Here is a 16,429-nt window from a genome sequence, read left to right as displayed (position 1 = left end):
ACGACCCACGTGGAGTTCCAGGTCTCCGGCAGCCTCTGGAACTGCCGGTCTGCAGCCAACAAGGCTGAGTTCATCTCAGCCTATGCTACCCTCCAGTCCCTAGACTTCCTGGCGCTGACGGAAACATGGATTACCACAGATAACACTGCTACTCCTACTGCTCTCTCTTCGTCTGCCCACGTGTTCTCGCATACCCCGAGAGCATCTGGCCAGCGGGGTGGTGGCACTGGAATCCTCATCTCTCCCAAGTGGACATTCTCTCTTTCTCCCCTGACCCATCTGTCTATCTCCTCATTTGAATTCCATGCTGTCACAGTTACCAGCCCTTTCAAGCTTAACCTGTTGGGTCTAGGGGGCAGCATTTGCACGTCTGGATAAAAAAAATGTACCCGATTTAATCTGGTTACTAATCCTACCCAGTAACTAGAATATGCATATACTTATTATATATGGATAGAAAACACTCTAAAGTTTCCAAAACTGTTTGAATGGTGTCTGTGAGTATAACAGAACTCATTTGGCAGGCAAAACCCTGAGACATTTTCTGACAGGAAGTGGATACCTGATGTGTTGTATTGATTTTAAACCTATCCCATTGAAAAACACAGGGGTTTAGGAATATTTTGGCACTTCCTATTGCTTCCACTAGATGTCACCAGCCTTTACAAAGTGTTTTGAGTCTTCTGGAGGGAGATCTGACCGAACAAGAGCCATGGAACGGTGATGTCCCATTAGACACCTGGCGCGCTACTTCATGTTGGGTACCCTCGTTCCAATACGTTATAAAAGGCTATGCATTCGTCCACCTTGAATATTATTCATGTTCTGGTTAAAAAAGGCCCTAATGATTTATGCTATACAACGTTTGACATGTTTGAACGAACGGAAATATATTTTTTCCCCTCGTTCATGACGAGAAGTCCGGCTGGCTTACATCATGTGCTAACGAGGCGGAGATTTTTGGACATAAATGATGAGCTTTTTTGAACAAAACTACATTCGTTATGGACCTGTGATACCTGGAAGTGACATCTGATGAAGAGAATCAAAGGTAATGGATTATTTACATAGTATTTTCGATTTTAGATCTCCCCAACATGACGTCTAGTCTGTATCGCAACGCGTATTTTTCTGGGCACAGTGCTCAGATTATTGCAAAGTGTGATTTCCCAGTAAGGTTATTTTTAAATCTGGCAAGTTGATTGCGTTCAAAAGATGTAAATCTATAATTCTTTAAATGACAATATAATATTTTACCAATGTTTTCTAATTTTAATTATTTAATTTGTGACGCTGACTTGACTGCCGGTTATTGGAGGGAAACGATTTCCTCAACATCAATGCCATAGTAAAACGCTGTTTTTGTATATAAATATGAACTTGATAGAACTAAAAATGCATGCATTGTCTAACATAATGTCCTAGGAGTGTCATCTGATGGAGATTGTAAAAGGTTAGTGTATCATTTTAGCTGGTTTTATGGTTTTGGTGACCCTGTCTTTGACTTGACAAAACATTACACACAACTCTTGTAAATGTACTGTCCTAACATACTCTAAATTTATGCTTTCGCCGTAAAACCTTTTTGAAATCGTAAAACGTGGTTAGATTAAGGAGATGTTTATCTTTCAAATGGTGTAACATAGTTGTATTTTTGAAAAATTTGAATTTTGACATTTATTTGGATTCAAATTTGCCGCTCTTGAAATGCACCTGCTGTTGATGGAGTGCACCACAGGTGGCACGCTAGCGTCCCACCTAGCCCCAAGAGGTTAACATCCTTATCATTTATCGCCCTCCAGGTTCCCTTGGAGAGTTCATCAATGAGCTTGACGCCTTGATAAGTTCCTTTCCTGAGGATGGCTCACCTCTCACAGTTCTGGGTGACTTTAACCTCCCCACGTCTACCTTTGACTCATTCCTCTCTGCCTCCTTCTTTCCACTCCTCTCCTCTTTTGACCTCACCCTCTCACCTTCCCCCCCTACTCACAAGGCAGGCAATACGCTTGACCTCATCTTTACTAGATGCTGTTCTTCCACTAATCTCATTGCAACTCCCCTCCAAATCTCCGACCACTACCTTGTATCCTTTTCCCTCTTGCTCTCATCCAACACTTCTCACTCTGCCCCTACTCGGATGGTATTGCGCCGTCCCAACCCTCGCTCTCTCTCTCTCGCTACTCTCTCCTCTTCCATCCTATCATCTCTTCCCTCTGCTCAAACCTTCTCCAACCTATCACCTGATTCTGCCTCCTCAACCCTCCTCTCCTCCCTTTCTGCATCCTTTGATTTTCTCTGTCCCCTATCCTCCAGGCCGGCTCGGTCCTCCCCTCATGCTCCGTGGCTCGACGACTCACTACGAGCTCACAGAACAAGGCTCCGGGCAGCCGAGCGGAAATGGAGGAAAACTCGCCTCCCTGCGGACCTGGCATCCTTTCACTCACTCCTCTCTACATTCTCCTCTTCTGTCTCTGCTGCTAAAGCCACTTTCTACCACTCTAAATTCCAAGCATCTGCCTCTAACCCTAGGAAGCTCTTTGCTACCTTCTCCTCCCTCCTGAATCCTCCTCCCCCTCCCCCCTCTCTGCGGATGACTTCGTCAACCATTTTGAAAAGAAGGTTGACGATATCCGATCCTCGTTTGCTAAGTCAAACGACACCGCTGGTCCTGCTCACACTGCCCTACCCTGTGCTTTGACCTCTTTCTCCCCTCTCTCTCCAGATGAAATCTCGCGTCTTGTGACGGCCGGCCGCCCAACAACCTGCCCACTTGACCCTATCCCCTCCTCTCTTCTCCAGACCATTTCCGGAGACCTTCTCCCCTTCCTCACCTCGCTCATCAACTCATCCTTGACCGCTGGCTACGTCCCTTCCGTCTTCAAGAGAGCGAGAGTTGCACCCCTTCTGAAAAAACCTACACTCGATCCCTCCGATGTCAACAACTACAGACCAGTATCCCTTCTTTCTTTTCTCTCCAAAACTCTTGAACGTGCCGTCCTTGGCCAGCTCTCCTGCTATCTCTCTCAGAATGACCTTCTTGATCCTAATCAGTCAGGTTTCAAGACTGGGCATTCAACTGAGACTGCTCTTCTCTGTGTCACGGAGGCTCTCCGCACTGCTAAAGCTAACTCTCTCTCCTCTGCTCTCATCCTTCTAGACCTATCTGCTGCCTTTGATACTGTGAACCATCAGATCCTCCTCTCCACCCTCTCCGAGTTGGGCATCTCCGGCGCGGCCCACGCTTGGATTGCGTCCTACCTGACAGGTCGCTCCTACCAGGTGGCGTGGCGAGAATCTGTCTCCGCACCATGCGCTCTCACCACTGGTGTCCCCCAGGGCTCTGTTCTAGGCCCTCTCCTATTCTCGCTATACACCAAGTCACTTGGCTCTGTCATATCCTCACATGGTCTCTCCTATCATTGCTATGCAGACGACACACAATTAATCTTCTCCTTTCCCCCTTCTGATAACCAGGCGGCGAATCGCATCTCTGCATGTCTGTCAGACATATCAGTGTGGATGACGGATCACCAGCTCAAGCTGAACCTCGGCAAGACGGAGCTGCTCTTCCTCCCGGGGAAGGACTGCCCGTTCCATGATCTCGCCATCACGGTTGACAACTCCCTTGTGTCCTCCTCCCAGAGTGCTAAGAACCTTGGCGTGATCCTGGACAACACCCTGTCGTTCTCCACTAACATCAAGGCGGTGACCCGATCCTGTAGGTTCATGCTCTACAACATTCGCAGAGTACGACCCTGCCTCACACAGGAAGCGGCGCAGGTCCTAATCCAGGCACTTGTCATCTCCCGTCTGGATTACTGCAACTCGCTGTTGGCTGGGCTCCCTGCCTGTGCCATTAAACCCCTACAACTCATCCAGAACGCCGCAGCCCGTCTGGTGTTCAACCTTCCCAAGTTCTCTCACGTCACCCCGCTCCTCCGCTCTCTCCACTGGCTTCCAGTTGAAGCTCGCATCCGCTACAAGACCATGGTGATCGCCTACGGAGCTGTGAAGGGAACGGCACCTCCATACCTTCAGGCTCTGATCAGGCCCTACACCCAAACAAGGGCACTGCGTTCATCCACCACTGGCCTGCTGGCCCCCCTACCTCTGAGGAAGCACAGTTCCCGCTCAGCCCAGTCAAAACTGTTCGCTGCTCTGGCACCCCAATGGTGGAACAAGCTCCCTCACGACGCCAGGACAGCGGAGTCAATCACCACCTTCCGGAGACACCTGAAACCCCACCTCTTTAAGGAATACCTAGGATAGGATAAAGTAATCCTTCTAACCCCCCCCCCCCCCCCCCCTTAAAAGATTTAGATGCACTATTGTAAAGTGGTTGTTCCACTGGATATCATAAGGTGAATGCACCATTTTGTAAGTCGCTCTGGATAAGAGCGTCTGCTAAATGACTTGAATGTAAATGTGTAGAAGCAGGAGAACATCCTTTACTCAATTCAGCATGCTAGCCAATAGGCTACTAAAATGATCCAGGGACAAATCTAGCGATCCCAGCACTGTGGCTATCTGCGTCGCTGGATCCAAAATAAATAATAAAAACTGGGTATAAAACACTAGGTATAAAATTAATGAAATATATAATATTCTAATAATTAAAAGTATTCACTAAAACCGTTTGTCAGAACCACCATGGCAGCATTCACCAGCTGTTTCCAATTAAAGCATTGAGAGAGCGAGTAAAAATTCTGATGGAGCGGAGTTTGCCTTTTTGCCCAAAATGTCATTTGTGCTACAAAGCTTTTTACTACCATTCTATGTAATTTATCTTTGTTTCGAAGTGTAGTTTCTTCTTTTTATTCAGTTTAGTCACATGATTTCTAAAATTTGCAGTACGTTTGCCAATCAGTTGTACAGCCAGAGCCATTTGCCATTTCTTGCCTCATCCCGTTCAATCACACAATTTTGAAATTCCTCATCAATCCACGGGGATTCAAATCAAATGTTATTTGTCACATACCAATGGTTAGCAGATGTTAATGCGAGTGTAGCAAAATGCTTGTGCTTCTGGTTCAGACAGCGCAGTAATATCTAACAACTAAGCTAACAATTCCCCAACAACTACCTAATACACACAAATCTAAAAGGGGTAAATGAGAATATGTACATATAAAGATGGATGAGCGATGGCCGAGTGGCACAGGCAAGGTGCAATAGAGGGTATAAAATACAGTATATACATATGAGTAATGAAAGATATGTAAACATTAAAGTGCCATTGTTTAAAGTGGCATTGTTTAAAGTAACTAGTGATCCATTTGTTAAAGTGGCCAGTGATTGGGCTCAATGTGGGCAGCAGCCTCTAAGTTAGTGATGGCTGTTTAGCAGTCTGATGGCCTTGAGATTGAGAAACTGCTTCTATCTCTCGGTCCAAGCTTTGATGCGCCTGTACTGATCTCGCCTTCTGGATGGTAGCGGTGTGAACAGGCAGTGGCTCAGGTGGTTGTTGTCTTTGATGATCTTTTTTGCCTTCCTGTGACATCGGGTGCTATAGGTGTCATGGAGGGCAGGTAGTTTGCCCACGGTAATGCGTTGTGCAGACTGCACCACCCTCTGGAGAGCCTTGCGGTTGAGGGCGGAGCAGTTGCCGTACCAGGCTGTGACACAGCCCGACAGGATGCTCTCGATTGTGCATCTGTATAAGTTACTCAGGGTTTTGGGTGACAAGCCACATTTCTTCAGCCTCCTGAGGTTGAAGAGAAGCTGTTGCACCTTCACCACAATGTCTGTGTGGGTGTACCATTTCAGTTTTTCATTGATGTGTAACCTAAGGAACTTAAACGTCCCACTTTCTCCACTGCTGTCCCTTTGATGTGGATAGGGGGGTGCTCCCTCTGCTGTTTCCTGAAGTCCACAATAATCTCCTTTGTTTTGTTGACGTTGAGTGAGAGGTTGTTTTCATGACACCACACTCCGAGTGCCCTCACATCCTCCCTGTATGCTGTCTCGTCGCTGTTGGTAATCAAGCCCACACCTGTTGTGTCATCTGCAAACTTGATGATTGAGTTGGAGGCATTCATGGCCATGCAGTCGTGGGTGAACAGGGAGTACATGAGGGGGCTGAGCATGCACTCTTGTGGAGCCCCAGTGTTGAGGGTCAGCGAGATGGAGATGTTTCCTACCTTAACCACCTGGGGGCGGCCCCGTTAAAGTCCAGGAGCCAATTGCGCAGGGTGGGGTTGAGACTCAGGGCCTCCAGCTTGATGAGCTTGGAGGGTACTATGGTGTTGAATGCTGAGCTGTAGTCCATGAACAGCATTCTTACGTAGGTATTCCTCTTGTCCAGATAGGATAGGGCAGTGTGCAGTGTGATGGCGATTGCATGGTCTGTGGATCTGTTAGGGCGGTACGCAAACTTAAGTGGGTCTAGGGTGGCCGGTAAGGTGGAGGTGATATGATCCTTGACTAGTCTCTCAGAGCATGATGACAGAAGTGAGTGTTACAGGCGGTAGTAATTTAGTTCAGTTCGTTTTTCCTTCTTGGGTACAGGAACAATGGTGGCCATCTTGAAGCATGTGGGGACAGCAGACGGATAGGGAGCAATTGAATATGTCCGTAAACACACCAGCCAGCTGGTCTGCGCATGCTCTGAGGACTTGGCTAGGGATGCCGTCTGGGCCGGCAGCCTTGCGAGGGTTAACACGTTTAAATGTTTTACTCACGTCGGCCACGGAGAAGGAGGGGAGGCGCAGTTCTTGGTAGCGGGACGCAATTACATTTTAGTCATTTAGCAGACTCTCTTATCCAGAGCGACTTACAGTAGTGAATGCATACATTTCATACATATTTCTTTTTGTTTTTTTTGTTTCCGTACTGGCCCCCCGTGGGAATCGAACCCCCAACCCTGGCGTTGCAAACACCATGCTCTACCAACCTCAAAGCGGGCAAAGGTGTTTAGTTTGTCTAGAAGCGTGACGTGGCTGGTTTTCTTCTTGTAGTCCATGATTTCCTGTAGACCCTGCCACATATGTCTTGTGTCTGAGCCCGTTGAATTGCGTCTCCACTTTGTCCCTGTACTGTACTGGCATTTTGCTTGTTTGATTGCCTTGCAGAGGGAATCATGTTTATATTCAGCCATATTCCCAGACCTATTTAAATGCGGTGGTTCGCGCTTTCAGTTTGGCGCGAATGCTGCCATTCATCCACGGTTTCTGGTTAGGGTAGGTTTTAATACACACAGTGGGTTAAACATATGCAATGCACTTCCTTATAAATTCACTCACCAAGTCAGCGTATTGGTCGATGTTATTCTCCGAGGCTGGCTGGAACATATCCCAGTCCACATGATCAAAACAATCTTGAAGCGTGGATTCCGATTGGTCACATCGGAATCCACATCCTGTGAGTTTCTGCCTATAAGATGGCAGGAGCAAGATGGCGTCGTGGTCGGATTTGCCGGGAGGGCGGGGAAGGGCTTTGTATGCATCGTGGAAGTTAGAGTAGCAGTGGTCGAGTGGATTATCCCCGGGCGTAGTGCAATAAATATTCTGATAGAATTTAGGTAGCCTTGTTCTCAAATGTACTTTGTTAAAATCCCCAGCTACAATAAATGCAGCCTCAGCATATATGGTTTCCAATATACATAGAGTCCAGTGAAGTTCCTTTCTTTTTCTTGGTGTCTGCTTGAGGGGGAATGTACACAGCTGTGACAATAACTAACGAGAATTCACTTGGAAGGTAATATGGCTGGCATTTGATTGTGAGGAATTCTAGGTCAGGTGAGCAGAAGGACTTGAGTTCCTGTATGTTGTTATGATTACACCATGAGTCAATTACATCATGAAGCATACACTCCCACCCTTCCTCTTTCCAGAGAGGTGTTAATCTCTGTCGGCTCGATGCATGGAGAAGCCCGGTGGCTGAACCGATTCCGACAACATATCACGAGAAAGTCGTGTTTCCATGAAACAGAGAATGTTGCAATCTGATGTCTCTCTGAAAGGCAACCCTTTCTCGAATTTCGTCAACTTTTTTTATTTCACCTTTATTTAACCAGGTAGGCAAGTTGAGAACAAGTTCTCATTTATTATTGCGACCTGGCCAAGATAAAGCAAAGCAGTTTGAGACATACAACAGTTACACATGGAGTAAAACAAACATACAGTCAAGTTGTCAAGAGACTGGACATTGGCGAGTAGTACACTCGGGAGCTGTGGGCGATGTGCACGTCTACGGAGCCTGACCAGGAGGCTGCGCCGTCTGCGGCGCCGTCTGCGGCGCCGTCGTCTTGGGTCGGCTTCTGGGATTAAACAGACGCCTCACAAGTCGTCAACGGTCACCTCTTCACTGTTGACATTGAGACTGGTGTTTTGCAGGTACTATTTATTGAAACTACATGTTGAGGACTTGTGAGGCATCTGTTTCTTAAACTAGACACTAATGTACTAGTCCTCTTGCTCAGTTGTGCACCAGGGCCTCCCACTCTTTTTATTCTGATTAGAGACATTGTGTGCTGTTCTGTGAAGGGAGTAGTACACGGCGTTGTACGAGATCTTCAGTTTCTTGGCAATTTCTTGCATGGAATAGCTTTCATTTCTCAGAACAAGAATAGACTGACGAGTTTCAGAAGAAAGTAATTTGTTTCTTGCCATGTTGAGCCTATAATCAAACCAACAAATGCTGATGCGCCAGATACTCAACTATTCTAAAGAAGGCCAGATTTATTGCTTCTTTAATCATAACAGTTTTCAGCTGTGCTAACTGCAAAAGGGTTTTCTAATGATCAATTAGCTTTTTAAAATGATAAACTTGGATTAGCTAACACAATGTGCCATTGGAACACAGGAATGATGGTTGTTGATAATGGGCCTCTGTACTCCTATGTAAATATTCCATAAAAAATCTGCTATTTCCAGCTACAAAAGTCATTTACAACATTAAAACATGTTAAGGTGTAGGGGGCAGTATTTTCACGGACGGATGAAAAACGTACCCAAATTAAACTGGTTACTACTCTGGCCCAGAAACTAGAATATGCATATTATTAGTAGATTTGGATAGAAAACACTCTGAAGTTTCTAAAACTGTTTGAATGATGTCTGTGAGAATAATAGAACTCATATGGCAGGCAAAAACCTGAGAAAAATCCAACCAGGAAGTGGAAAGTCTGAGAACTGTAGTTCTTCTTTTGAATCTCTATCGAAACTACAGTGTCTGTGGGGTCACGTTGCACTTCCTAAGGCTTCAATTAGCTGTCAAAAGCATTCAGAAAGTTTTTTCATCCGTCTCCTGTAACTGGGCAGAGAAAAGGAGCTCAGTCAATGAGTGGACTGCCTGAGGACCAAGGGATTGAAGATGCGCAATCCCACGAGTGCGCCGTTCCTTCTTTTTCTTCTTGAATGAATATACTATTGTCCGGTTGGAATATTATCGCAATTTTACGTTAAAAATACCATAAAGATTGATTGTAAACAACATTTGACATGCTTCTAAGAACGGTAATGGAATATTTTGACTTTTTGTGTCTCAAATTGCGCTCGCGCGTTATGCCTTTGGATAGTGACCTGAACGCACGAACAAAACGGAGGTATTTGGACATAAATATGGATTATTTTGAACAAAAACAAAATGTCTTGTGGAAGTAGCAGTCCTGCGAGTGCATTCTGACTAAGATCTGCAAAGGTAAGAGAATATTTATAATACTAATTCTGAGTTTAGGTGACCCCAGAACTTGGCGGGTGTCTGCATAGCTTGCTTTGATGGCGAGCTATGTACTCAGAATATTGAAAAATGTGCTTTCGCCGAAAAGCTATTTTAAAATCTGACACAGCGGTTGCATAAAGAAGAACTGTATCTATAATTCTTTAAATAATTGTTATGTATTTTGTCAACGTTAATGGTGAATATTTTAGTAAATTGATGTGCACATTCACCGGTAGTTTTGGTGGGAATACATTTTCTGAACATCACGCGCCAATGTAAAATGCTGTTTTTGGATATAAATATGAATTTTATCGAACTAAACATACATGTATTGTGTAACATGATGTCCTAGGAGTGTCATCTGATGAAGATCGTCAAAGGTTAGTGCTTCATTTAGCTGTGTTTTAGGTTTTCGTGACAAATCTCCTTGCTTGGAAAATGGCTGTGTGGTTATTTTTGTCTATGTACTCTCCTAACATAATCTAATGTTTTGCTTTCACTGTAAAGCCTTTTTGAAATCGGACAATGTTGTTACATTAAGGAGAAGTGTATCTTTAAAATGGTGTAAAATAGTCGTATGTTTGAGAAATTGAAATTATTAGATTTTTTTATGTTTTGTATTTCGCGCCCTGGTGTTGCATTGGATGTTGGCAACCCTCTTATGTCCCTCTTACTGCCCTGAATGCCTCTGCTGACCCAACAGCTGTTGTATGCAGTAATCATATGCCTATGAAGCTGAGTTATACTGTTAGCACTGGGGTGGTGTGCCCAAGCAGGAAGTCCAGTGTGCAGATCACCCTGCCCTAACATAAATAACCCAAGCATCTCTACCTCTGCTAAGCTTCCCAGTAAAGCAAGAAAAACATTCAAGCATCCCAGAAAAGTGTGAAAAAATATCACACGTATACCAATGTAGCTTAAAAGATTATATTTTCGGACACTCTCTGAAAGTAACTTAGTACCTTTGATACAGTGGTAGCAATACATGGTTATAAGAGCAACAGAAAATACAGAAATGTCAAAGGTGGAGGTGTGGCTGTTTATATTCAGAACCACATTCTTGTAATGCTTAGAGAGGATCTCATGTTAAATACTGTTGAAGTAATATGGCTGCAGGTTTATCTACCTTACCTAAAGCCTATTTTAGTGGGAAGCTGCTATAGAGTGCTAACAGTTAGTATCTGGATAACGTGTGAAATGCTTGATAATGTACACTACCGTTCAAAAGTTTGTGGTCACTTAGAAATGTCCTTGTTTTTGAAAGAAAAGCACTTTTTTGTCCATAACACCAAATGTATCATAAATACTGTGTAGATGTTGTTACTTACATTGTGTCTTCCAACGCCCCTGGGATAATGTGCATTTTCTGAAGCATTATGATGATCAGCGACACAATGGTAGGGATTAACTGAGCTGGGCTTGGGTCATTGATAAGTCATTGTCTCAACGCAGCCTTATAATGCCGTGAAAGGATCAAGGAACGCAAATGATTTGGGTTGATCCCAGTGTTTTGAATGAAGTACAGTGAGAGAATTTTAGAGTAGATGTTGTTAAACTGTAGTATACCTCTGTTTAGTTTACATAAAAGCAAATGTTTTGCCTGAGACAAAGGCGACCATTCGCACAATCATGCTCATAAGAAATTAGGTGGTGTTTAACGCTACACTACGCTATTATATTCAGTTCTGTTACAGATGCAGGATCTTAATCTGGTAACACTGTTGTTGCTGAGAAATGTCCTGCGCTGCAGGAAATGCAGATGAGTGTCGTGATTTACAATAATTTCACAGAAAACCTGCACTAACACATGGTTATATAAACAGTATTGCACTTTTCATTTTCATGTAACCAAAATCTGGCCAGCTAATAGCCTAACCACCGATCAAGCAACATTAGGAACTAAACGTTCAAATCCTGATGCTGTAGGATTATTTTGCTGCAATAATACTGGTCAAATTATCATCCTACATCTGTATATAGAATACTATAATTATGTGATCTTGCAGACATTGATTCAGATCTGATCTAACTTTACTAAACGAGCACCATTCACCAGAGTCGCCTGTTCTCCGAGCGGCCGAACAAGTAAAGAGGTGTAAAGTAGAGAATCCCGCACGAGCAGGGAAAAGAGATCCAGAAGTTGGATCCGCAGGAACTCCATAGAAACAAACAGTGCCTCATCAATAAATGTTATTTGTGGGTAAAAATCTATTCCTTCCTAAACCCCTAAAGGGATTCAGTAGGAGCAGAATCGTTATGAACTTACCGTAAATTCCGGACTATAAGCCGCAACGTTTTTCCCACGCTTTGAGCCTCGCGGCTTAAACAATGGATTTTATATGGATTTTTCCCGCTTTCAATTTTTTCAATTTTTTTTTAAAACACATTCTGTGACGTGCTCAGTTTTTTGGCAGCATGAAGCTTTCATTAGACCAATGAAATTGGCGAACGGGTTAAGGTCAAACAACTTTTTTGTTTACTGTTTAGATTAAATCGAGCGCTCTCAAACTTCCCATCATTCTGATTACGGTAGTCATTTTGTCACCCTCATCATGGCAAAGACACGGAGAAATGCATATGATGCAGCTTTCAAGTTGAAGGTGATTGATCTGGCTGTTGGAAAAGGAAATAAAGCTGCTGCACGGGAGCTTGGTCTTAATGAGTCAATGATAAGACGTTGGAAACAGCAGCGTGAGGAATTGACTCAGTGCAAAAAGACAACTAAAGCTTACTGCAAATGTTTTATTTTTGTTACAAGCCGTGTTTCGTTAAAGCCTATTTATTTTTGTTACAAGCCATGTTTCGTTAAAGTCTGTGTAAAGTTCATTTGTTTCAATGTACCGGTAGGCACCTGCGGCTTATAGACGTGTGGCTTATTTATGTTCCAAATAATATATATATTTTTTTAAATTCAGTGGGTGCGGCTAATATTCAGGTGCGCTTAATAGTCCGGAAATTACGGTAAGCATTTAATGCATACAGATCAGCAACCATGTTTAATGGGTTAAATAGGGGGTGATCAAAATCTATGCAGTCTGCAAACATCAGTACGACTATACGACAACCATAACTAGTGATGAAATAGAATTCCAGGTTCCCTATAGTCTTTGTTTTCGTAATGTGGAATCAAAATTAAGATTAACACAAAAATTGAAGTTAAATTACCTGAGCGAAGCCCAACCATGATCTCTTCTCCATCTGATTCCTGAAGCATGATGTGGAATTATACACATGGCCCTGGAATACACACACACTGATCCAATGTTAGAGTGCAATCCCAAACGCACAGCCAAATGTTCCCTTTCCAGATGATTCGATATGTACAGTTAGTCCTATATCGACATAACCTGAAAGGCCGCTCAGCAAGGAAGAAGCCACTGTTCCAAAACCCCCTTAACAAGCAAGACTACGGTTTGCAACTGCACATGGGGACAAAGATCTAACTTTTTGAGTTTAAATGTAATTGGCAAAGGTGTGTGTGTGTGTGTGTGTGTGTATATCTATATATATACACTGCTCAAAAAAATAAAGGGAACACTTAAACAACACAATGTAACTCCAAGTCAATCACACTTCTGTGAAATCAAACTGTCCACTTAGGAAGCAACACTGATTGACAATACATTTCACATGCTGTTGTGCAAATGGAATAGACAACAGGTGGAAATAATAGGCAATTAGCAAGACACCCCCAATAAAGGAGTGGTTCTGCAGGTGGGGACCACAGACCACTTCTCAGTTCCTATGCTTCCTGGCTGATGTTTTGGTCACTTTTGAATGCTGGCGGTGCTTTCACTCTAGTGGTAGCATGAGACGGAGTCTACAACCCACACAAGTGGCTCAGGTAGTGCAGCTCATCCAGGATGGCACATCAATGCGAGCTGTGGATAGAAGGTTTGCTGTGTCTGTCAGCGTAGTGTCCAGAGCATGGAGGCGCTACCAGGAGACAGGCCAGTACATCAGGAGACGTGGAGGAGGCCGTAGAGGGCAACAACCCAGCAGCAGGACCGCTAACTCCGCCTTTGTGCAAGGAGGAGCAGGAGAAGCACTGCCAGAGCCCTGCAAAATGACCTCCAGCAGGCCACAAATGTGCATGTGTCTGCTCAAACGGTCAGAAACAGACTCCATGAGGGTGGTATGAGGGCCCGACGTCCACAGGTGGGGGTTGTGCTTACAGCCCAACACCGTGCAGGACGTTTGGCATTTGCCAGAGAACATCAACATTGGCAAATTCGCCACTGGCGCCCTGTGCTCTTCACAGATGAAAGCAGGTTCACACTGAGCACGTGAGAGACGTGACAGAGTCTGGAGACGCCGTGGAGAACGTTCTGCTGCCTGCAACATCCTCCAGCATGACCGGTTTGGAGGTGGGTCAGTCATGGTGTGGGGTGGCATTTCTTTGGGGGGCCGCACAGCCCTCCATGGGCTCGCCAGAGGTAGCCTGACTGCCATTAGGTACCGAGATGAGATCCTCAGACCCCTTGTGAGACCATATGCTGGTGCGGTTGGCCCTGGGGTCCTCCTAATGCAAGACAATGCTAGACCTCATGTGGCTGGAGTGTGTCAGCAGTTCCTGCAAGAGGAAGGCATTGATGCTATGGACTGGCCCGCCCGTTCCGCAGACCTGAATCCAATTGAGCACATCTGGGACATCATGTCTCGCTCCATCCACCAACGTCACGTTGCACCACAGACTGTCCAGGAGTTGGCGGATGCTTTAGTCCAGGTCTGGGAGGAGATCCCTCAGGAGACCATCCGCCACCTCATCAGGAGCATGCCCAGGCGTTGTAGGGAGGTCATACAGGCACGTGGAGGCCACACACACTACTGAGCCTCATTTTCACTTGTTTTAAGGACATTACATCAAAGTTGGATCAGCCTGTAGTGTGGTTTTCCACTTTAATTTTGAGTGTGACTCCAAATCCAGACCTTCAGCACATTCAACTATGTAAAGAAAAAAGTATTTAATAAGATTATTTCTTTCATTCAGATCTAGGATGTGTTGTTTAAGTGTTCCCTTTATTTTTTTTTGCAGTATATATATATATACTGCTAAAAAAAATAAAGGGAACACTTAAACAACACATCCTAGATCAGCATGTGAAATTTATTGTCAATCAGTGTTGCTTCCTAAGTGGACAGTTTGATTTCACAGAAGTGTGATTGACTTGGAGTTACATTGTGTTGTTTAAGTGTTCCCTTTATTTTTTTGAGCAGTGTATATATACACACAGTTGAAGTCGGAAGTTTAAATACACCTTAGCCAAATACATTTAAACTCGGTTTTTCACAATTCCTGACATTTAATCCTGGTAAAAAAATTCTGTCTTAGGTCAGTTAGGATCACCACGTTATTTTTAGAATGTGAAATGTCAGAATAACAGTAGAGATTTAATTCAGCTTTTATTTCTTTCATCACATTCCCAATGGGTCAAAAGTTTACATACACTCAATTAGTATTTGGTAGCATTGCCTTTAAATTGTTTAACTTGGGTCAAACGTTTCGGGTAACCTTCCACAAGCTTCCTACAATACGTTGGGGGAATTTTGGACCATTCCTGACAGAGGTGGTGTAACTGAGTCAGGTTTGCAGGCCTCCTTGCTCACACAAGCTTTTTCAGTTCTGCCCACAGGGCTTTGTGATGGCCACTTCAACACCTCGACTTTGTTGTCCTTAAGCCATTTCGCCACAACTTTGTAAGTACACTTGGGGTCATTTTCCATTTGGAAGATCCATTTGCGACCAAGCTTTAACCTCTCTAGGGTAGGTGGCACCAAATCGTCCCACCTACGCAACAGCCAGTCTAATCCCGTGGCGCGATATTCAAATACCTTAAAAATGCTATTACTTCAATTTCTCAAACATATAACTATTTTACACCATTTTACAGACAATACTCCTCTTTATCTAACCACTCTGTCCGATTTCAAAAAGGCTTTACAACGAAAGCAAAACATTAGATTATGTCAGCAGAGTACCCAGCCAGAAATAATCAGACACCCATTTTTCAAGCTAGCATATAATGTCAAATAAACCCAAACCAAAGCTAAATGCAGCACTCACCTTTGATGATCTTCATCAGATGACAACCCTAGGACATTATGTTATACAATACATGCATGTTTTGTTCAATCAAGTTCATATTTATATCAAAAAACAGCTTTTTACATTAGCATGTGACGTTCAGAACTAGCATACCCCCCGCAAACTTCCGGGGAATTTACTAACAATTTACTAAATTACTCACGATAAACGTTCACAAAAAGCATAACAATTATTTTAAGAATTATAGATACAGAACTCCTATATGTCCGATTTTAAAATAGCTTTTTGGTGAAAGCACATTTTGCAATATTCTAAGTACATAGCCCAGCCATCACGGGCTAGCTATTTAGACAACCAGCAAGTTTAGCCTTCACCAAAATCAGATTTACTATAACAAAAATGTTATTACCTTTGCTGTTCTTCGTCAGAATGCACTCCCAGAACTTCTACATCAATAACAAATGTTGGTTTGGTCCCAAATAATCCATCGTTTTTTCCAAACAGCGGCGTTTTGTTCGTGCGTCCTAGACACTATCCGAAATGGTAAATCAGGGTTACGAGCATGGCGCATTTCGTGACCAAAAAATTCTAAATATTCCATTACCGTACTTCGAAGCATGTCAACCGCTGTTTAAAATCAATTTTTATGCAATTTATCTCGTAAAAAAGCGATAATATTCCGACCGGGAATCTGCGTTTCGGTAAATAGAGGGAAAAAAAGAA

The 16,429-nt window shown here is 43.8% G+C and overlaps 1 protein-coding gene across 1 annotated transcript in view; it reads right to left on the bottom strand.

Annotated features, from left to right (window-relative positions):
• The window catches only part of mycbp2 (MYC binding protein 2), a 386,518-nt gene that overhangs the window by 300,876 nt on the left and 69,213 nt on the right, over positions 1–16,429 (bottom strand). The window contains exon 7 of the mRNA XM_082967288.1: positions 12,826–12,897. Coding sequence (XP_082823414.1) covers positions 12,826–12,897 — 72 coding nt within the window. The remainder of the gene's footprint in view (positions 1–12,825; positions 12,898–16,429) is intronic.

The sequence above is a fragment of the Salmo salar genome, chromosome 21, assembly GCF_965601325.2.
Source record: "Salmo salar chromosome 21, fSalSal1, whole genome shotgun sequence".
In the NCBI taxonomy this organism is placed as follows: domain Eukaryota; kingdom Metazoa; phylum Chordata; class Actinopteri; order Salmoniformes; family Salmonidae; genus Salmo; species Salmo salar.
This window is presented reverse-complemented; position numbering and strand designations above follow the sequence as displayed.